Source organism: Gopherus flavomarginatus, chromosome 10 (assembly GCF_025201925.1).
Source record: "Gopherus flavomarginatus isolate rGopFla2 chromosome 10, rGopFla2.mat.asm, whole genome shotgun sequence".
NCBI lineage: Eukaryota > Metazoa > Chordata > Testudines > Testudinidae > Gopherus > Gopherus flavomarginatus.
Genome location: NC_066626.1, coordinates 43,503,380 through 43,523,117, shown reverse-complemented (window position 1 = coordinate 43,523,117; position 19,738 = coordinate 43,503,380). Strand labels below are relative to the sequence as shown.

At 40.3% G+C, this 19,738-nt stretch overlaps 1 protein-coding gene across 1 annotated transcript in view; it reads left to right on the top strand.

The window, feature by feature from the left end:
* MYO3B (myosin IIIB) overlaps positions 1–19,738 on the top strand; it is a 390,911-nt gene that overhangs the window by 39,113 nt on the left and 332,060 nt on the right. The window contains exons 3-4 of the mRNA XM_050916262.1: positions 8,416–8,599; positions 15,963–16,097. Coding sequence (XP_050772219.1) covers positions 8,416–8,599; positions 15,963–16,097 — 319 coding nt within the window. The remainder of the gene's footprint in view (positions 1–8,415; positions 8,600–15,962; positions 16,098–19,738) is intronic.

Genomic DNA, 19,738 nt, shown 5'->3' with positions numbered 1-19,738 from the left:
GATGGTGAAAAATAACCATGAAAGAAGATTATTTTGTGGGTCTGTTTTAAGTGCAACAGTCAGATTCTGAAGTGGAAACCACTAAAACAGAGCTACAGATTAACCAAATAATTTTCTTACCTTATTTCAGTTCTCTGTAGCTGAATGAGTTGGCTGGAATTTGGATTTCATTGACATTATGTCTATTACCATTTGGTGGACAATTACTATTTCATTCAGGAATGACTCGAGGCTCACTTTCACTCTGTCATTGCTACTAGTACCTCTTGGTTTTGGTTTTAAATAGTGTAAATTTTACAATGCATGTCCAAGCTTGTGCGCATGGTTTCTTGGGTAAATCCTTTAAGTCATATGGACTTTCTTTTGCTATTCCTTTAAATAAATGTTTATAACAGTAGGGCTGTCAATTAATTGCAGTTAACTCATGTGATAAACTCAAAAAAATTAATTGCGATTAATCACAGTTTAAATCACACTGTTAAACAATAGTTACCAATTGAAATTTATTAAGTATTTTGAATGTTTTTCTACATTTTCACATATATTATATTCTGTGTTGAAATCAAAGTGTGTATTATTTTTGATTAAAAATATTTGCACTGTAAAAATGATAAACAAAAGAAATGGTATTTTTCAATTCACCTCATACAAGTACTGTAGTACAATCTCTTTATCATGAAAGTGTAACTTACTAATGTAGATTTTTTTGTTACATAAACTGCACTCAAAAACAAAACAATGTACAACTTCAGAGCCTAAAAGTCCACTCAGTCCTACTTCTTGTTCAGCCAATCGCTAAGACAAACAAGTTTGTTTACATTTACAGGCGATAATGCTGCCCTCTTATTTACATCACCAGAAAGTGAGAACAGGCATTTGCATGCTACTTTTGTAGCCAGCATTGCAAGGTATTTACGTGCCAAATACGCTAAACATTCGTATACCCCTTCATACTTCAGCCACCATTCCAGAGGATTCCATGCTGATGATGCTTGTTAAAAAAAAGTGTTAATTAAATTTGTGACTGAACTCCTTAGAGGGACGGAGGAATTTCATGTCCCCTGCTCTGTTTTATCTGCATTCTGCCATATATTTTATGTTAAAGCAGTCTCGGGTGATGACCCAGCACATGTTCATTTTAAGAACACTTTCACTGCAGATTTGACAAAACACAAAGGTACCAATGTGAGATTTCCAGAGATAGCTACAGCACTCAACCCAAGGTTTAAGAATCTGAAGAGCATGCTTTCAGAAGTCTTAAAAGAGCAACACTCTGATGCGGAAACTACAGAACCCAAACCACCAAAAAAGAAAAGTAACCTTCTGCTGAACATGCATTGGTCTGCACTGCTTTGGATTGTTATCAAGTAGAACCCATCATCAGCATGTATGTATGTCCCCTGGAATGGTAGTTGAAACATGAAGAAACATATGTATCTTCAGCGTATCTGGCAGGTAAATATCTTGCAATGCTGGCTAAAACAGTGCCATGAGAACACCTGTTCTCACTTTCAGGTGACAGTGTAAACAAGAAGTGGGCAACATTATCTCCTGCAAATATAAACAAACTTGTTTGTCTGAGGATTGGCTGAACAAGAAGTAGGACTGAGTGGACTCCGTTTTATAAACACATTGTACTACACATATACTTGTAATAAAAATAAATATAAAGTGAGCACTATACAGTTTGTGTTGTAATTGAAATCAATATATTTGAAAATGTAGAAAACATCCAAAAAATTGAAATAAATGGTATTCTATTATTGCTTAAGAGTGCAATTAATTGTGATTAATTTTTTTAATTGCACAATTAATCACGATTAATTTTTTTAATCGCTTGACAGCCCTATCTAATAGTATTGGCTTGAATGAAGCACTGTGAGGGAGAGGAATATGTAATTTTCCACACATTTCTCTGTCAGTGCATCTCAGTCCAGATATTCATCAGTTCTGCTTAGCTGGTCCTGGGGATTTATCTTTACTACAAACCAAAAACGGTGTCAAATGTATGCTTGCTTTGTGATGTGAACTAAATCTACAGTAAATATTAGAAGAAAACCATACAAATTATTCACTTATGACTTAGTTTAGGACTGAAATCTTAGCCCTGCAAGTGAGTGGTAGACATAGGCTCAAGAGATGGAATTCAGAACTGGACTTTCCCCAGAATTCAGTTCTATCCAGAGCTTGGTTTTGATTCAGAGCAATTCAAATATAGGAGTCAGCCATGAAGTTTGGAGCTAGATTCAATTTTCCCAAGGCTGTGCATTGTTCAGGTCCAGTGTTTTGGTCTGGGCTCAGTCACAGCTTTGCTATGTCTCACAATTTTATCATAGGTCTTGCTGCTTTGGTCTGTTTGAGCTGCACATAATGACCTGAGGAACTGCATCTATCATGGGATTTTCTGGCCCTTAACAGAACTGAGCAGGAGGCATAGAGATCAGGTTCAGAAAAGATTAAAAGAAGGAAGCTACTGTTCATGGTCTTTCTCTTGGTACTGTAATCAGCAAAGACCTCATCTTGACCCATCTGCTGACCACCCAAAAGTGCGCCTGTTACTAGGTTACTGTTACACCTCTTGAAGGTGACAATGCCCTCTTCATAAGTAAGAAGGATACAGAGGGAAGAGAGATGGCAAGGGACCCCATGGGCTAATGCAAGGAGGGCTGGGAACTACATGTACCTTGTTCATTTAGTAGTTTCTGTTACTCAGGTGATGTTTGTCCTGTAAACTGCAATTAAGACTAATGATTTTTTATCATCCCTGGTCCCTCTCAGTCTATCTTGCTTGTACCTCACTCTACTGGTTCATAATGTTATTCAGAAGTGGACCTGCTCTATTTATTTCCTTCCCTGCCTAACTATCCTACACCTCGATGTGAGTTTCACAGAGGTCAGGGCCTTTATTCTCCATCTCCCTTTATGACTGATCCTCAGCCTCAGGAGAAATCTCTGCAGAAAACTCTGTGATCTTCTTGTCAGTGACAAAATGAGAATAGTTACAGATTAGTGCTTTGATGAGTTCTTTTGAACATTTAATTTCCAGATATTGACATTCTCTTTGTTTTGACCCATTCAGCAAGAGAGGCCAGAAGGAGTCAGACTAGCAGAAGGAGCTTTTCTGACTATTGATTTTCCTGTGCCTTTCAAGGGTTCATTAGTTCCACTAACAGCAACTGCTTGTTTAGTGGCTGGCTCGGTAAGAACATCAGTAAGAGAGAGAACGCAGGCTGATGTAGCAATAGCAGAGGGTGTTGACTTTTTCTGAATAGGCCTGAGTGGGGCTTTAATACTAGGGCCCACTCAGTTGCAATGAAAACAAACTTGAATTCACTGCAAAGGCTGAATATTTGATTTTGAATGTGATATTTGTTATGGTTCTACTGTTTAAATAGGTGCTAAAAAGTTATGCAGCCAATTACTTCACAAGAGCAGCTTTAACCTACTCTAGTACAAGTAGCGATAGAAGCAGAGCCAGAATGCTATGCAAACACTAAAAACATGCAGAGTTGTGCATATGGAACAATAACAATATTTTCTATTTCATTGTGTAAGTGTACGTACTGGAATTGCTGTTGTGCCCACTACCAGCTACAGTGGAGTCCAAAAATGTTGAATATTGTACATCTTGACTTTCATAAGCACTAGGCTGGAGCTGAACCTTGTACTAATTTCAGGGCTATGGCAAACCTGTCCAGATGGCTCATTTTACATGGGATGAGATAATGACTGTCTATTGGAAAGCAATGGACAAGCCTCTGTTGCTATGTACCATATTTGCAATTTCAGTGAGGCAACAGCAAAAATAACACCATCAAGCAGTTGTTGACTCTGTTATCCTTGTTTGTTGATCTCTGGTATCATGTCCTCTCACCTGCTGTATGAGGCATGGGAATCTATGGTACATTAAACAGGACAAGGAGGGAGCCTTATTCTGCTTTGAAAACAAGAACAGTTTGCAAAATTCAAGTATAATTTCTTTTTTTAATTTTTTACATCTAAATATCAGATTTGTGAATAATGATACAACAATGATGACATACACAACTGATTTTTGAGTCATCATGCTTGATATTTCAGATAGCTACATATTGTGCATTTGGAAGTTAGATGCTATCGAACACTGGATTATTGGATACTCGTTTTGATTCTGATTTATTTTTTGGCTGAATATCATCTGTTACATTAATACATGCAAAGATTTGAATTTTCTGCTTTATTTGGAACATGCTTTTTTATATAATCGTCTATATTTTATAGTGCATTTTTAGAGAATGAAAGATGCTGGTTTTCAAAAAGATCCACTAATTTGGGATCACTGTTCTGGGGGGAAAACAAGTTGCATAGTAAGAGCACCCATTGCCTTTATGTTTTTGGAGATGCATCAGATTTATCCTGTCTATCTTCAAAAGAGGAGATAAAGTAGGTAACAATAAGTGTAATATTTGCTTCCCATATTATGCAACATTAAGAGATAACATGATAGCTTTCCTCAAAATCCTTTCTGAAAACTGTGGTTAACAGTGAGCATTGAGTTACAGATTATCCTGATAGTGCCAATGACATGTCTTCTTTACATCCTCCTTTCTTTTTTGATAATGAGTTCAATTTCTGCTATTTTTATTTCAGAAATACTGTTAAGTGATGAAGCTACACTTGTATTTGAAAGTTTTCTAGCTGATATGCCAGATCTGACTAAATTTGTATTGAGAGAGAGAGAGATGAGGTAGGTGAGGTGAGGTAAATCTCTTTTATTGGACCAACTTCTGTTGGTGGAAGGGACAATCTTTCAAGCTTCACTGAGCTCTTCCTCAGTTCTGGATAAAGTAACCAGAGAGTCTGCGCTAAATACAAAGTGGGACAGATGATTAAACAGAAGGGTTCCACACATGCTGTAGGTGGGTCACTAAAATGAAGTGGGAATTAGCAGTTAGCAGGCAGTAGGGTATGTTGTAAATTGTTGTAATGAGCCATAAACCAATGTCTCTGTTTAAGTCCATGGCTTTTAGTGCCCAGCAGAGTTATGAATTTAAGTCCCCAGGCTCGTCTTTTGAAGGAGTTATGCAGGTTTCCTTTGAGGACTAGGACTGAGAGGTGAGATATTGAGTGATCACTTTGTGAAAAGTGTTTGTCTGTGAGTGATGTGTTTCTGTCTTTTCATTTTTCTGTGTGAATTCATTTGAGAGCCAGAAAGGACCATTATAACCATCTAGTCTGACCTCCTGTATAACACTGGCCATCGAAATTCCCTAAAATAATTCTTAAAACATATTTTTTTAGAAAAACAAGTTTAATTTCTTGCTGGAGAGAGTGTCTATTTTGGAATAAAGGGAAAATTCTCCAGAAATGGCCAAGCAGATGTTGCACTCTGTGGATACTTTCTTTTATCACTCAGGCTATTCACTTTGGCAGATGGACTTTTACTAGGCTTATTTTAATTTTAGGCTATCATTTCCTCTTTTAAAAAAAAATCGCAGGCCTGCAGCCCAATTCTACCTTAGTGTAAGTGGGTGCATGTCCACTAAAATCCATTGAGTTGCACCTGCTTTGTATTTGGTCACTTCTGTGTTTGTGTATAAGGTTAGGTGCAGTACTGTGGGCTCGCTGATGCTATCTGGTCATTTCTGAAATATCCCTACTGCACAGTCACAAATAGCCTCTGTGTAAAGCTGCTCCACTCCCAGTAGTGTTAATTACCAAATTTTTATTTCTCTATATCTGGTATAGCCTGCTTTTTGCTTACCAATTGGGGATTGTACACTAGAACAGACTTAACTACTGAAAAGTGTCCCTCATCTGGTAGATGAACTCACAGAATCCTCATGGTCTGTAGGCAACTGAAACACCCTCTGGTGAGGTCAGTGGAAGTACTACTACTAATCTTACCACAGTTTTAAGCCACTCTTTGTATTCCATATGAGGGAGATTTTGGGAGAACAGAAAAGGGATCATCAAGTTCAGCCTCCTGCACAACTTAGAAACATTGCAACTTAGCATTTGGCTGTTTGGTTTTGTAGGTTTTTCTATTATAAACATTATTATTTAACATTTATTTTCTGCTAGCACTTAAAGGCCTCAACTAGGCTGGGGACTCATTGTGTTTGTCACTGTATAAATATATAGTAAATGACAGTCCCTGCCTGAAAGCATTTGTCTTCATAAAACTTAGTCATACGGAAAAAGACAAAGGTTCACTGTAATAAAAATAAATCAAAAGGTACATGATTTTGTATATTCTTGTTTTTATTTTAAATGCTACAGTAATGAAGAACATTGTCTTTTAAGGATAAAATGTTTACAAATTCATGTTCATCACTGTGCTGTACACAATGGCCGCTGAATATCTGTTGACAGACACACCTTTTCTATCCTGATCAGATAATAAAATCACACAGAATAAAATAAAAAAAAGTACGTTTAAGGGCTCCCACTTCATTTCATGACCCTTTGTCAGCAATAAGTATCTTCAGTCAGCCCCATGGTTCTTTCAAAGTAAAAAATCCTCTTGCTAGCTTGTCGTGACTGAGGGTGAAAATATTATGTAGGTAAATGTAGTTTACAGGGAAGGGCAAATAAGTCAATGAACATTGTATTTCAGGTAGATTGTGCAGTTTTGCAGGTCAGTCATGTTTAGGTTTATTTGGAATTGGGTTCTAGTTTGAGCCTGAGCACTGTCTGTCACGAACATTCCTCTGCACCCCACAGATGGGTGCACCCCATTTTTTTCACAAAACTGGGCATTTGACCCATTTGCTGATGATCAGTTGGCAAGAGCAAATGGGACAAATGCTCAGCAAGTTGGGATGTCGGGGACAGGTCTTAAAAAGGGGACTGTCCCAGCAAAAACGAGACATATGGTCACCCTATGCCTGAACAAATGAGCCAGTAACCAAACTCAAAGCCCCCTTCCTTAAACCTTCAAGCTAATGTAGACTTTCCAACATGACCTGTTTCTCTATTTGTGTCCTTTAGACTTTGGAGAAAGAACTTGTTCCTTGAACAATGTCAAGCACATTGTTGGGGCTTCGGGGGGAAGGATAGCTCAGTGGTTTGAGCATTGGCCTGCTAAACCCAGGGTTGTGAGTTCAGTCCTTGAGGGGGCCACTCAGGGATCTAGGGCAAAATCAGTATTTGGTCCTGCTAGTAAAGGCAGGGGGCTGGACTCAGTGACCTTTCAGGGTCCCTTCCAGTTCTATGAGCTAAGTATATCATCCTATATTATAAATGTTAACATGGACTTTTTGAGTCTGATACAAAGAACCAAAGTATTGTAAATAAGAAGGTTGGGATTAAGGAGTACAATGGCCATATAATTTTAAAAAATGCATAAACTAAACATGAATTTTAACTTTGTGTTTATAAAACTCACCAAACATTTCCAAGTTCACTCTCCTGCTTTACTGAAGACCAGCCAGAATGTCCCTGACTTCCGATGGGAGGCACTATATTACTATGTTTCCAGTTGTAATTTTCTCACATGAATCCTACTGACACAACTAGTGAGAATAAGAACATTAAAGGATGCTATTTACACAATAAAAATATGGACCAAATTCAGCCTGAAGTAAGTGAGCACAATTCTGCTGAAGTCAATGGAGTTGAGCCACCTTCCACCAGAGTTAAACTGACCCAGTACCTATATCATGATGATAACGCAGGCTGCTTGTTCTAATGGCTTGCTTTCCCTGATTACTGGCACTGTTCACTCACTTCTGCAGCCTGCCAGCTTTCTTCCTGCTGGATCTCCCCTTTCCTGGCTTTCCCTTCTGGCTGTATGTTAGTTCCTTTCCAGAATGATCAAATTTCAATCACAGGTTGGCTGGGTATTTGGAGATCTTTAAAATAGTTGTACCCAGAATCTTGCTCAAGTCCTAATAATTAGGGAATGTGTCCTTCCTTATGCATTTTTCTCAGTTTCTCTCCTGTTTTCTGTCCAAGAGCCCCCACTGCTTCCCTTCTCAGGTCCCCAAGGTAGGGCACCTTCCCCTTCCCTGCTCACAAGAATCCATCTCCAGCATAGTCACTTGAGAGCCATTTGGTCCAAATGCTAGAGAATAAGACAGCAGATCTCAACATTGCCTTTCAGGGCAACAGGCAGAGTACTCCAACTCTGTAAAGCTAAAGATTGGGAAAGAGAAATGTTCAGTGGGGCCATATTTATTTATCCACTGGTGAGGTTCTGGGTTCTGATCTGGCTCTTCCTTTGCCTGCCCCATTGGTTCAGTGCTCTATGGTTAGTAGTAGTGCTCAGGGCAGAAGGAAGCCATCAATAGCCGCTTATTGGTTTCATTCTGTTCCATATTCTGTGCTCAATCTCTTTTTCTCAGATAGATGGTTAAATAAATAAACGAATGAATAAGAAACAATTGGTTAAATCCCATAAAATTTAACAAATGTACAAACTTTGTTTTCCAGGACGCCACTATATGGATTATTTCAATATAATCTCAATATGATTGGACTGGCATCATTAGCTGATCCCTCAGATACCTGGGAAATTATAGACACCATTGGAAAAGGCACTTATGGTAAAGTCTATAAGGTTGCCAATAAGAAAGATGGGAGTCTGGCTGCAGTAAAAGTTCTGGATCCTATCAATGTAAGTAAAATATTATAATCCTATTTTAATCACTGTTAAAATTAAAAGGTTTTACTCTCAGACAGGCTTGAAGCTCTGACTCCAAGTTTAGGCAAACTGAAAACATCCTGGAGGGAACTGTTAAATATATTATGAGCAGGGGTGGGCTACTTGGTTTGGAAATTAAAAAAAACCTGCATCCAGCTTCATACTGACCCCTTTGTAAGGCTCTTTTGTATAATTTAGGACATAGTCCCTACAAGGTGCTATGCAGAGCAGATTGAATTATCTGTTTAAAATAATTAATTTTGACTTTTTTCTATTTGTGAACCATTCATGACTTGACAACATTTTATGGTTAGTCATTATTCACTAATATTCATCAGTAGTTTTATGCAAACAAGTTTCAGCCAATGAGATGTTAGAAAACTGTTCAATGAAACTATTCTCACTGAGCGACTGGTCATTTAAGTCACATGGTATTGTTTCTGCTCCCTGATTGGTTGACTGAAACTTTTCAAACAGCAGAATAGCAAATTGCAAATGACACACAGCAGATGGTAAATAAGTAGGGAATATGCTTGTTCACATTCAAATGTGTGTGTTTGTATGATGAACAGCCAACTCCTAAACATCATCACAAGAATAATGAGGGGAATGAATCTGGTTGACCCAAACAGCCACTTGGAAATTGCACTTTGTTTTGTGGTTTTCAGCCAACTCTAGTTCTGAGCACTTTCAACTCACAAAGACCTTTGACGTCAGTGGGAGTGAAAGTTGCTTAGCACCCAAGATCTCCCCCTTTCATAGCCTTATGTGTTATTCAAAATCAGTATTCATGCTGACCTTGATTTCTGGCAGTGCACCTTGGTAGTTCGCTGGTACAGATTTTAGGTATCCAAGGTTGCAGCAGTTGGAGCATGAACATGATCAGATTGCACAGTGGCATTTCCAATACACTAATGGTAATATCTTACATTCATATAATGCTGTTCATCATAAAGGATCCCATATCACTGTAAAATCTATACAAACTCTATAATGGAATTCCTTCACCCACCGCTGAAGTGCTGCCAGCTGTAGAATAGAAAGCAGCAGCTTTTTTACAGTGCACAGCAATAGTACACAATAGTTAAGACAGGAATTGAAGAAGAATATTGTCAGGAACTCAGCTGGCTGCAGTTGCCTAGCAACCCAATGAGCTCAGCTGGGCCCAGTTAAACCCTCATTAAGTGACTGTTCTCCCTGAATGGCTGGAAGAGCCAACTGATCCCTATTTAAACCTGGTTGCATCAGCAGCACCCGAAGCTGTGTCAGACCTGCTTCCTGTCCAGCCCTTGTTCCTCTCCAGCCCTGCCTACCTCTGAACCCCTAACTCCTGGCTTTAACCACCGGCTTGTCTCCTGACCACAACTCCGGCTCTGCCCTTTGCTTCTGTTTTGATCTCTGGCTCCAACCATTGCCTTGCCTTCTGGCCATACTTCCAGTTCTACTCTCTGATTTTGCTCTGACTTCTAGGCCAAACCCCTGCTCTGACCAATAGGTCTCACTGCCTACACCTGAGTTTGTGTTTGAGCAGCCCACTTGCTGGCATAGAGGGGGCCCAGAAGGAAGCCAGCCTACCTTCTCAGAAGTTGTTGAGGTCCTACAGGAACTGCAGGTTCAGATCGCCATGCTGTGTGACCACAGTGCATCCCTCCAGGTCCAGTACATGTCTGGGCAGTGTCTTCTGTACTCCCAACTGGTGCACCCACTATTGTGAGCCTAAGATGCCCCTATCTGGTAAATTTAACAGGGATTGTGCCAAGTTTTGTGGATTCCAGGTCATGTTGGCATGTACAGTCATACCCCATGGGTCAATCCCAAGTGGGATTAATGCTTAGTCTGCCCACTGGAGAGGCCCTTCACCACGCCTGCAGGGGTCCAGTCTTCTCTTTGAATACTTTGAGAACTTCGTTCAGGCAATGGAGATAATCTTAGATTATCCTAATCAAGAATATACTGAAGAAGCAACTCTCCGTGCCCTGTGGCAGGGTCTTGGGTCTATCACCAAATATGCAGAGGAATTTAAATGTCTGGCTGCAGATATCCACTGTGCAGAGACACTACTTCAGGCAGGGACTTGATGACCCAATCAAAGATGAATTAGCATGGTTGGAACTTTCACCTAGCCTGGGAGCCTTAACTGATCTTCATTTTGGGATTGATGGTCAGCTAACAGAGGGAGCCTAAGAAAAATGACAGGTCACCTGATCCCCACTGGTTAGAATTCTTATGTCTCCTGGAGCTCCTATTGCCCTACCAGACTCCAAAATGATGCAAGTTTATTGAGCCCCACCTCTCTGCCAAAGAAAAGAATACTTGTCAGGCATTAGGGTTGTGCCTACATTGTGGGATGCCCAGGCATGTTGCAGCAGGGTGCCCTACCAAAGATTTGTCCACCTCCAGGTTGGGAAGCACCAAAGCCCAGTCTCAGTGTTGGGGGGCTAGGGTTGGGTCAGTCTCCACTCCTCCTCATAGCAAACTGTGAAGCCAGCTATCTGCCAGAATCTTGGCAACCCCTAACCAGCATGCTTCCCTGCTCTGTCTCTCTCTTCAGTTGTGCCATTCTGCCATCCCTCATGTCCACTTAGAACACTGGTTGACTTGGACACCTCTGGCAATTTCATTGACCAGGAGTTCATTAAGAGGCATGGAATCCTTTGCAGGGATTTCCCTGAGCTTGTCAAGGCTATCAATGGGTCACTTCTCTCTTCAGGCCCCATTAAGCATCAGACAGCTCTCCTGGAGGTCAATAACTTTGGTGGTCACCGAGGCATCTTGCAGTTCAGGGTCATCTGTGCTCTGTACTCACTGGATGTCCTTGGTATCCCCTGACTTGTCACTCATGATCCCCATATTAATGGCACCCATGATCTATACGGTTGCATTCCCTGTGGTGTCAACAAACATGCCTGCCCAGCTCAAGCCAATGGCTGGTCGCATTCTGCAGTACAGTGAAGCCCCTGAAGGATCCAGAGTCAGGAACCAAAGATTTATGAGCAGTGCCTGAAATTCCTACCAAATACTTAGAATATGCCAAAGTATTCAACAAACAGAAGGAGTATGCCCTACCTCCTCACCACAGTTGTGATTACCCAGTCAGCCTGCAACCGAGGTTCCTTTTGGACACACATTTCGTTATCTGAACCTAAGCTGCAGGCCCTCCAGGAGTACCATGAAGAAAATCTATGTAATGGGTTCATCCAACCTTTGACTTCCTTCGTGGGAACATCTATATATATTGAGCCTAAGAAGGATGGCTCCCTCTGACCTTACATCTAAAAAAGATCACTATCTATAATCAATGTCCTCTTCCTCTCGTAAACAAACTCCTGGAAAGAATCCATTTGGCTCAGGTCTTCGCAAAGCTAGATCTGCATGGAGCATACAACCTGGTTAGAGTCCAACAGGAGGAAGAATGGAAGAAAACATTTTGAACCAGCTATGGCCATTCTGAATGCTTGGTCAAAGTGTTTGGTCTGTGTAATGCCCCTGCAACTTTCCAGCATTTCATGAACAATGTCTTCTGAGAAATCCTCGATCACTTTGTGATCATCTTAGACGATATTCTCTTATTTTCAGAAAACCAAGAATTCCATGACCACCCATGTGTCACACCGTTCTTGATTGGCTTCACCAAACTCAACTTTATGTGAAACACAAGAAATGTGAATTTGAGAAGGATACTGTGGAGTTTCTGGGCTGTCTCATCTCTCCAGCAGGACCCCCACAAGGTTTCAGCTATCACCAAGTGGAAGGCACCCTTGAATATGTATGGAGTTCAATGGTTTCTTGAATTCATAAATGTGTACCAGCGATTCATCCAAGGATTCTTTGATGTGGTAGCCCCTATAATGTCCCTCCTCAAGAAGGGAGTTAAGTTCACCTGATCCCCTGACATTCAGGTGGCTTTCAACCACTTGAAAAAGTTGTTTATTTCTGTCCCCATTCTGACCCATCCAGACCTGAGACCAGTGCCTTGGACTTTGCAATAGGTATGATCCTCTCACGAGGTGCTTCATCACTGTGCCCTCTTCTCTTGGAAACTGACTCCTGGTGAGAGATGATGTCTGGGACAAGGAGATCCAGGTCATCATTGCTGCCTTTGAGGAGTGGGACCACCTCCTTGAGGAGGCCCTTGCCCCTGTTCAAGTCTGGACAGATCACAAGAATTTGGAGCATCTACAGACAACACAATAACTCAACCAATGTTAGATTTGCTGGGCCCTTTTCCTCTCCCAATTTGACTTTATGGTTACCTACTATCCTGGGTCTAAGAATGAGAAGACAAATGCCTTGTCCTGCAAGGACGAGTACTGTGAAGTGGAGCAGAAAGCCCTCACGCTCTCCTTAAACCCTCCCAATTTGTCTGTTCGGTCCTCACTAGTTACTTGATGACCACTATCCAGCTCCCAACTTCAGGTGCTAAGATTGTGCCATGACTCACCTATAGCAGGACATTTCAGCCAATTTAAAACCTGGAATCTGATTACTAGTTATTTCTGGTGGTTTACCCTATGAACAGATGTTAAAAACTATGTGAAGTCCTGCAACCTCTGTGCCTGTATGAAGCACCTGTGAGCCAACCCTATGGGCCTCCTTCAGCCCCTCCCCAAACCTCCATTTCGTTGGTCCACCTTCTCAATGGACTTTATAGTGGAGTTACTGCGCTTCCAACAGCACTCAGTTATCCTGACTGAAGTGGACTTCCTGACCAAGATGGCCCATTTTATTCCCTGCTGCACTGTGCCATTTGCCCATGAAACAGCACAAGCTTTCCTGGAGCACATCTTTCAGTACCATGGCATACCGACCTGCACCATTTTGGACTGAGTGCCTCAATTTATTTCTCGATTCTAGCAGGGATTTCTTCACTTTCTCAGCACTAAATTCCTCACCTTAACAGCCTCCCATCTGCAGACTGATGATCAAACTGAAAGAGGCAGTCAGACCCTGGAGCAGTATCTCTGCTGTTTTCTGAATTTCTGTCAGGATGATTGGCTCCCAATACTGTTTGACTGAGTTTGTGTACAACAACTCAACCCATACTTCCACCCAACACATCCCATTCTTTGCAAATTTTGTTTTTTACCCCTGATTCCATCCAGACATGCCTGATGGCTCTGCTGTCCTGAGGGACATGGATATGGTCCAGAAAACATGCCAGGAACTCAAGGAACACTTACTTGCCAGTAAAGAAACTTATAAGCATTACACGGTCTGAAAGCATTAGGCTGCCCCTAACCTTGCAGTAGGGGATAAGGTTTGGCTCTTAACTGGGAACCTGAGAACAGACCATCCTTCGGTCAAGCTTGACCATCAATACCTGAGTCCTTTTTGGATCATCAAGCAAATAAACCAGTGGCCTTCAAGCTTCAACTGCCAGAATCCCTCAAGATTCACCTGTCTTTCATGTTTCTCTCCTTAAACCATTTGTTGACAAACTTTTCCCCAACTGGGTAGATCCTCCTCCACCCTCTGTAATTATCCGTCGGCAAGAGGAACATGAAGTCCGTCAGGTCTTTGTCTCCCAATAAGTCAAAGGGAAGCTGCAGTATCTGACAGACTGGAAGGGGTATGGGCCAGAGGAGTGATTCTGGAAACCAGAAGAAAATGTTCACACTCCAGCTCTCCTGACGGAATTTCACCAAAGATACCCTGACAAGCAAGGGCCATGAGCCCCTAGGAAGAGCCCCAAAAGGGGGCATACTGTCAGAAACTCAGTTGGCTCTAAGCATGGTCACCTAGCAACCTAATGAGCTCGAGTGGACCCAGTAAACCCTCACAAAGTGATTGTGCTCCCTGACTGGACAGAAGGGCCAACAGATCCCTATTTAACCCTGGTAGCAACCAGAGCACAGTGGCTGCTCAGTGCGTTCCATGCCCACAGCTGCACCAGCCCTGCTTCTTTTTCAGCCCTTGCTCCACTCCTTGCCTGTTCCATTCCATCCATAATTCCTGCCTACCTCTGACCCCCTGATTCATAGCTGCTGGCTCTGATCACTGGCTTGTCTCCTAACCGTGACATCAGCTCTGTTATGCCTCCTGACCGTGCCTCCAGTTCTGCCGTCTGATTCTGCTCTGACCATGAGGCCAGACTCCTGTTCTGACCATTAGGTCGCACCATCTACAACTTGGTGTGTGGCAAATATTGTGTCCAATAGAGACCACAGGATTTCAGTGTGTAATTATCCACATTGGAATTTGACTGAGACATTCAGACTAAAACCCATACTGAGAAAAGTTGGCCCTTTTTTTATTTATAGAAATACAACTTGTTCATCCCTTGTACAGTATGAGTCAGAAGAATGTAATAAGTAATATGTGATTAACGGAATAAAGCACCAGGGTCTTGATACAGCAAACTATCCTAATTCAGCAAATTATTTAAGCACATGCTTAACTCTGAAGCATGTCCTCAAGTCCCGTTAAAGTCAAAGTCTGTGCTGAATAGTGCTTTACTGAACTGGTGCTCATGTGGGTTATTGTGCAATATAGTTGGTCCTTTGTTATTTCATCTTCACAAAAAATCCCCCTTTAGACAAATAGTCAAATTTTTGCTTATTTTGAGGATTTTGATTTTTGCTCTGTTTAATAGTTCCCGTTGTGTCCATTTTCCACATAGGCTTTAGTTTGTATAAATTTCTCTTGTTTTAAAGATGTATTTATTTTTATTCATGTCCCATTTAATGTCTTTTAAAACTGCTATATAACTAGGTTCCTCAGATTACCTTAAAAAGAAAAAATGAAGCTAAGGTCCATGTGTTTACAGTAGCTCAACCATCAGAAATGCAGAGTTAAGGAACAGATTAGAAAAGATATACACCTCTATCCTGATATAACACTGTCCTCGGGAGCCAAAAAATCTTACCACATTATAGGTAAAACCACGTTATATCGAACTTGCTTTGATCCGCCGGAATGCGCAGCCCCGCCCCCCTAGAGCACTGCTTTACCGTATTCGAATTCATGTTATATCGGGTTGTGTTATATTAGGGTAGAGGTGTATATGCAAATTTTCCATTTAGACAAGTGGCCAGAGCTAAGCACCATTTTTACTTTTGTGGTAGCAGTGTATTATGCATTAAGTGTATCCTTGAGGCATAACTACTGACTGCACATGGAGTTCACACTTTTATTTGCAATAAGACAATTGTGGTGTGATTGGTTTTTGACCAGATTTTATTATTTGATCAGATTGTTTTCAGTGCAGCACAATCAAGACATTTAGAAGCATAAAATAATGTATAGCTACTTCTTTTTATCAATGAAGATTTATTTGTTTGTTGTACTGAATTATTTATTTATTTATGCACCATATTTGATTGTGTTTTCCATTTAGGATGTGGATGAGGAAATTGAAGCAGAATATAATATTTTACAGTTTCTTCCCAATCATTCCAATGTTGTTAAGTTTTATGGAATGTTTTACAAAGCGGATCAATACGTGGGAGGACAGCTCTGGCTAGTTCTTGAGGTAAGATATTTTGATAATGTTAGAACTTAATTAAAATGGATTTTTAGGGCAAGGTGCTCCCTTTTAGAAGTGAACAAATCAGAAACAGCAAATGGTGGGTCTCTGTGCTCTGTACTGAGAGACGAACCTTAGAATTTTGGGGTTCTGTGTTTAGGGATATTGATCAAACAGTCTGGCCATGGGAGGTGTTTGCAGATCCACCCTTCAAAAAAACACACTCAGTGTTTATTCAGTAACAAACCCCAGACATGGGGACTTGGTATCAGCACTTTATTGCCATTCAAGGTACTTCATTCTGTCTTCAAAAACATAGAATGGGCTCTGTCAAGGTTCCTTCCCCACTCTGAACTTTAGGGTACAGATGTAGGGACCTGCATGGACACTTCTAAGCTTAATTACTAGCTTAGATCTGGTATAGCTGCCACCATCCAGAATTTTCAGTGTCTGGATCACTCCCTTTCCCCCCAAAACCTTCCCCTCCCTGGGTAGCCTTGAGAGACTCCTTCACCAATTCTCTGGTGAGTCCAGATCCAATCCCTTGGATCTAAAAACAAATCAAACAAAAACAAAAATAAAATCAATCAAGTATTAAGAAAAAGGCTTTTAATTAAAGAAAAGAAAGGTAAAAGAAAACCTTCTGGGAGAGATTAGCATACCAGCTACTCTCACAGACAACAGATTCAAAACACAGAGGATGTTCCCCTGGGCAGAATTTTAATTACACAGAAAAAAATACCCATATACCCAATTTGATTCTACCTCTAATTGAATAAGACAGGTTACAAAGAAATAAACATAAACCTATTTATTCCTTTCTAAAACTTACTACTCTAAGAGGCTGGTTCCTTGATCTTTTTCACTCCAGCTGAAACTGAAACTCTAAACAAAGGAAAAACTTCCCTCCTTCCTTTTGAAACATCTTGTTCCCCCATTGGTTCCTCTAGTCAGGTGTTAGCTAGGCTAGGTGAACTTTTTAACCCTTTACAGGTAAAAGAGGCATTAACCCTTAACCATCTGTTTATGATAGGCTCCATAATAATTTTCTTTCTTGAAAGTAAATTGACCTTCCATGCTGGAGAAAACATCTGTGTTAGTGTTGAGAAGTCAAGGTCTCATTGGATAATCCAAAAGATGACTTCATGATGAAGTACCACACACAGTGTTTACCAAACCTGGCACCCATTGCAAATGTGGGCTGAGAGAATGTAATGGGAAAACTGTCTTACGGAAGTGTAACATTAAAAGCAGGATGCTGTTGAATATCTAGCACTTTAAATGGCTTATGCAGACTCTGCCCATTTAGCAGGCTTCAGTGTTCTCAAAATGAGGGATGTCATTCTGGCTGCACTGCAGTTACTGTCATTGACTGACTGCACTAGGTCCAGGATCTCACTCAGATGATTAGGATGTTCCTAAAGGATTAATTGTGTATGCAGCCCAGCACAGAGATTAGAGAGTTCTCATAGGGCATGTTGCACCATAGCAGTATTTTTCCATAACATAGTTACATCAATATAAATCTGAGCACTAACTTGTTTGTTACTGATTATTTTAGAAGGACCATCCAGCTGTTCTGGGATTATGGGTGGAATCAGAGTTAAGTACTATCACTTTATGTTCTACTTTAACCCTGTCCCAGTAATACAATAAACCTGACTTCTATGCATTGCAACATTATATGGTACGGAGGACAACATTTGGTACCATATGCCAATTTTCATAATAAGTTTCAATGGTTATCAAAATGATCATCAGGTTTTTTAGCTGTACGGGTTCTTAGTGACTAACAGAGAAACAGCTAACATTCTTATCCTGAAGTATATCAGACATGCTGTTCTGTACAACTCAATCACGAATGTCAGAAGAACATACCATTTCTGCAGGTTAGCTTTTTGCATTAATGATGTATAGTGTGTTGGTTTTGGTGCACCTAATTTAAAATTTTAAAGAAATTGAAGACAAAACTTCTTGTTTTTCTTATATACAGAAGTTTATTGAAACAGTTGACCTTGGAAATATTCCCTGCCTTAGAATTGCATGCAGATTTGTCTGTGCACAGCAATTATGTTTTATAATAGTGTAGTGATTTTTGTTTTTAGTAAAAGGGTATATACAAAGCTCTCAGTTACTGTGATCACTGTAAAAGCAGCAAAGAATCCTGTGGCACCTTATAGACTAACAGATGTTTTGGAGCATGAGCTTTCGTGGGTGAATACCCGCTTCGTCGGATGCATGTCACTGTTTCTTTGATGTCACTGTTTCTTTGAAATCATATAGTCATTGTGATGAGCATCTTTACAATTTTCTAATTAAAAATATTTTCCCTTGCACTATTTTGCAACATTTACTCACTATGAGGAATACCTTAATCAGGTGAGTAGTTGCATTAAAGTTCATGGTAAGGTACTACTCAAAGTGAGTAAGAGAAGCAGAAGTGGGCCCTTAATTTAATTTTATATGATGATGGAAAGTGCTACACTGAGAACTAACATTTTATGTTTATTCATAGAAAAGATATTTCACAGAGCATGTCCCTAAAACATGCATTAGCTCTCTTATGTAAGGACTACCTCTAGTGGCAGGCGGCTAGTTCAGTGTTCATGATCATTTCATTCCAGAGCTCTCTATTGATTACCAACATGGGTGTCTCTGTCAATTTTGGTGGTGGTCTTTGTGTTGTGGGTACTTAGCTATTTGGAGAGAATGTGATTCATTTCACGTGTGTTACTGAACAGCCATAAGACTGTATCACTTTCAATCAACTTGGGTTGGGTTTGAAGTGGTGGCCTTGAGCTGAAAGGCTTCATATCTCATTACCAGTCCCTTGAGATTACTTTTCTGTTTGGCTATAGTTTTTTGTGAAAAAAGAATGCAAATAAAATTAGCACAACACATCTCAATAGTGCACAGTTAGTATAATAAAGATAATAAAGACTATACATGGCATTGATGGCTCCCCAGGCAAATAACTAAACATGAGTAGATAAGCGCATACACTCCCTTCCACCTAAGGGTTTAGTTCATCTACAAATGTATTTGGTGTGTGATAGTGGCTTACGGACTCCCTCCAAACTGGATGAAACAAGCTCCCAAGTAAAAAAGGAAAGGCAAACTCTTGCATCAGCCACCATCAACCACTGATGGAATATTACTTCAGTAGCTTATTTGCGTAAAGGAAGCCAATGTATCATGTGTTCTGGATCCTAAGTAGCTAGCATAATGCACTTTTCATGTGCAGAAAAGTTCAGAATTCTAATAGATTTTTTTAGTCCTATAGTAATGGTGATAATGTATGGTGAAAAATATCCATACCGTCTATAGCACATAGCAAATTAGAATGCAGAGAGACTGATACTAGATTGACAAAATTTAGGGAAGAAAGGAAAAACAAAAAAAAGTAGATCACCATATTTCAGAGGAGGATTTTAGAATTTGATTTCATGCCATTTGTTTGAGTTTATGCATTAGAGTTTTTAGACTGAATACTGGCAATGCAAAGGGAATTTAGATCTGAGTTCAAGTATCTTGTTAATATAGACATATGATTTTTACGTGACAGAAAACTTGGTATGGTGTAGAAGGGACTGCTCGGCAAAAATAAGAGGTGACTCCAGAAGAACAAATATAATGACCTTCCCACT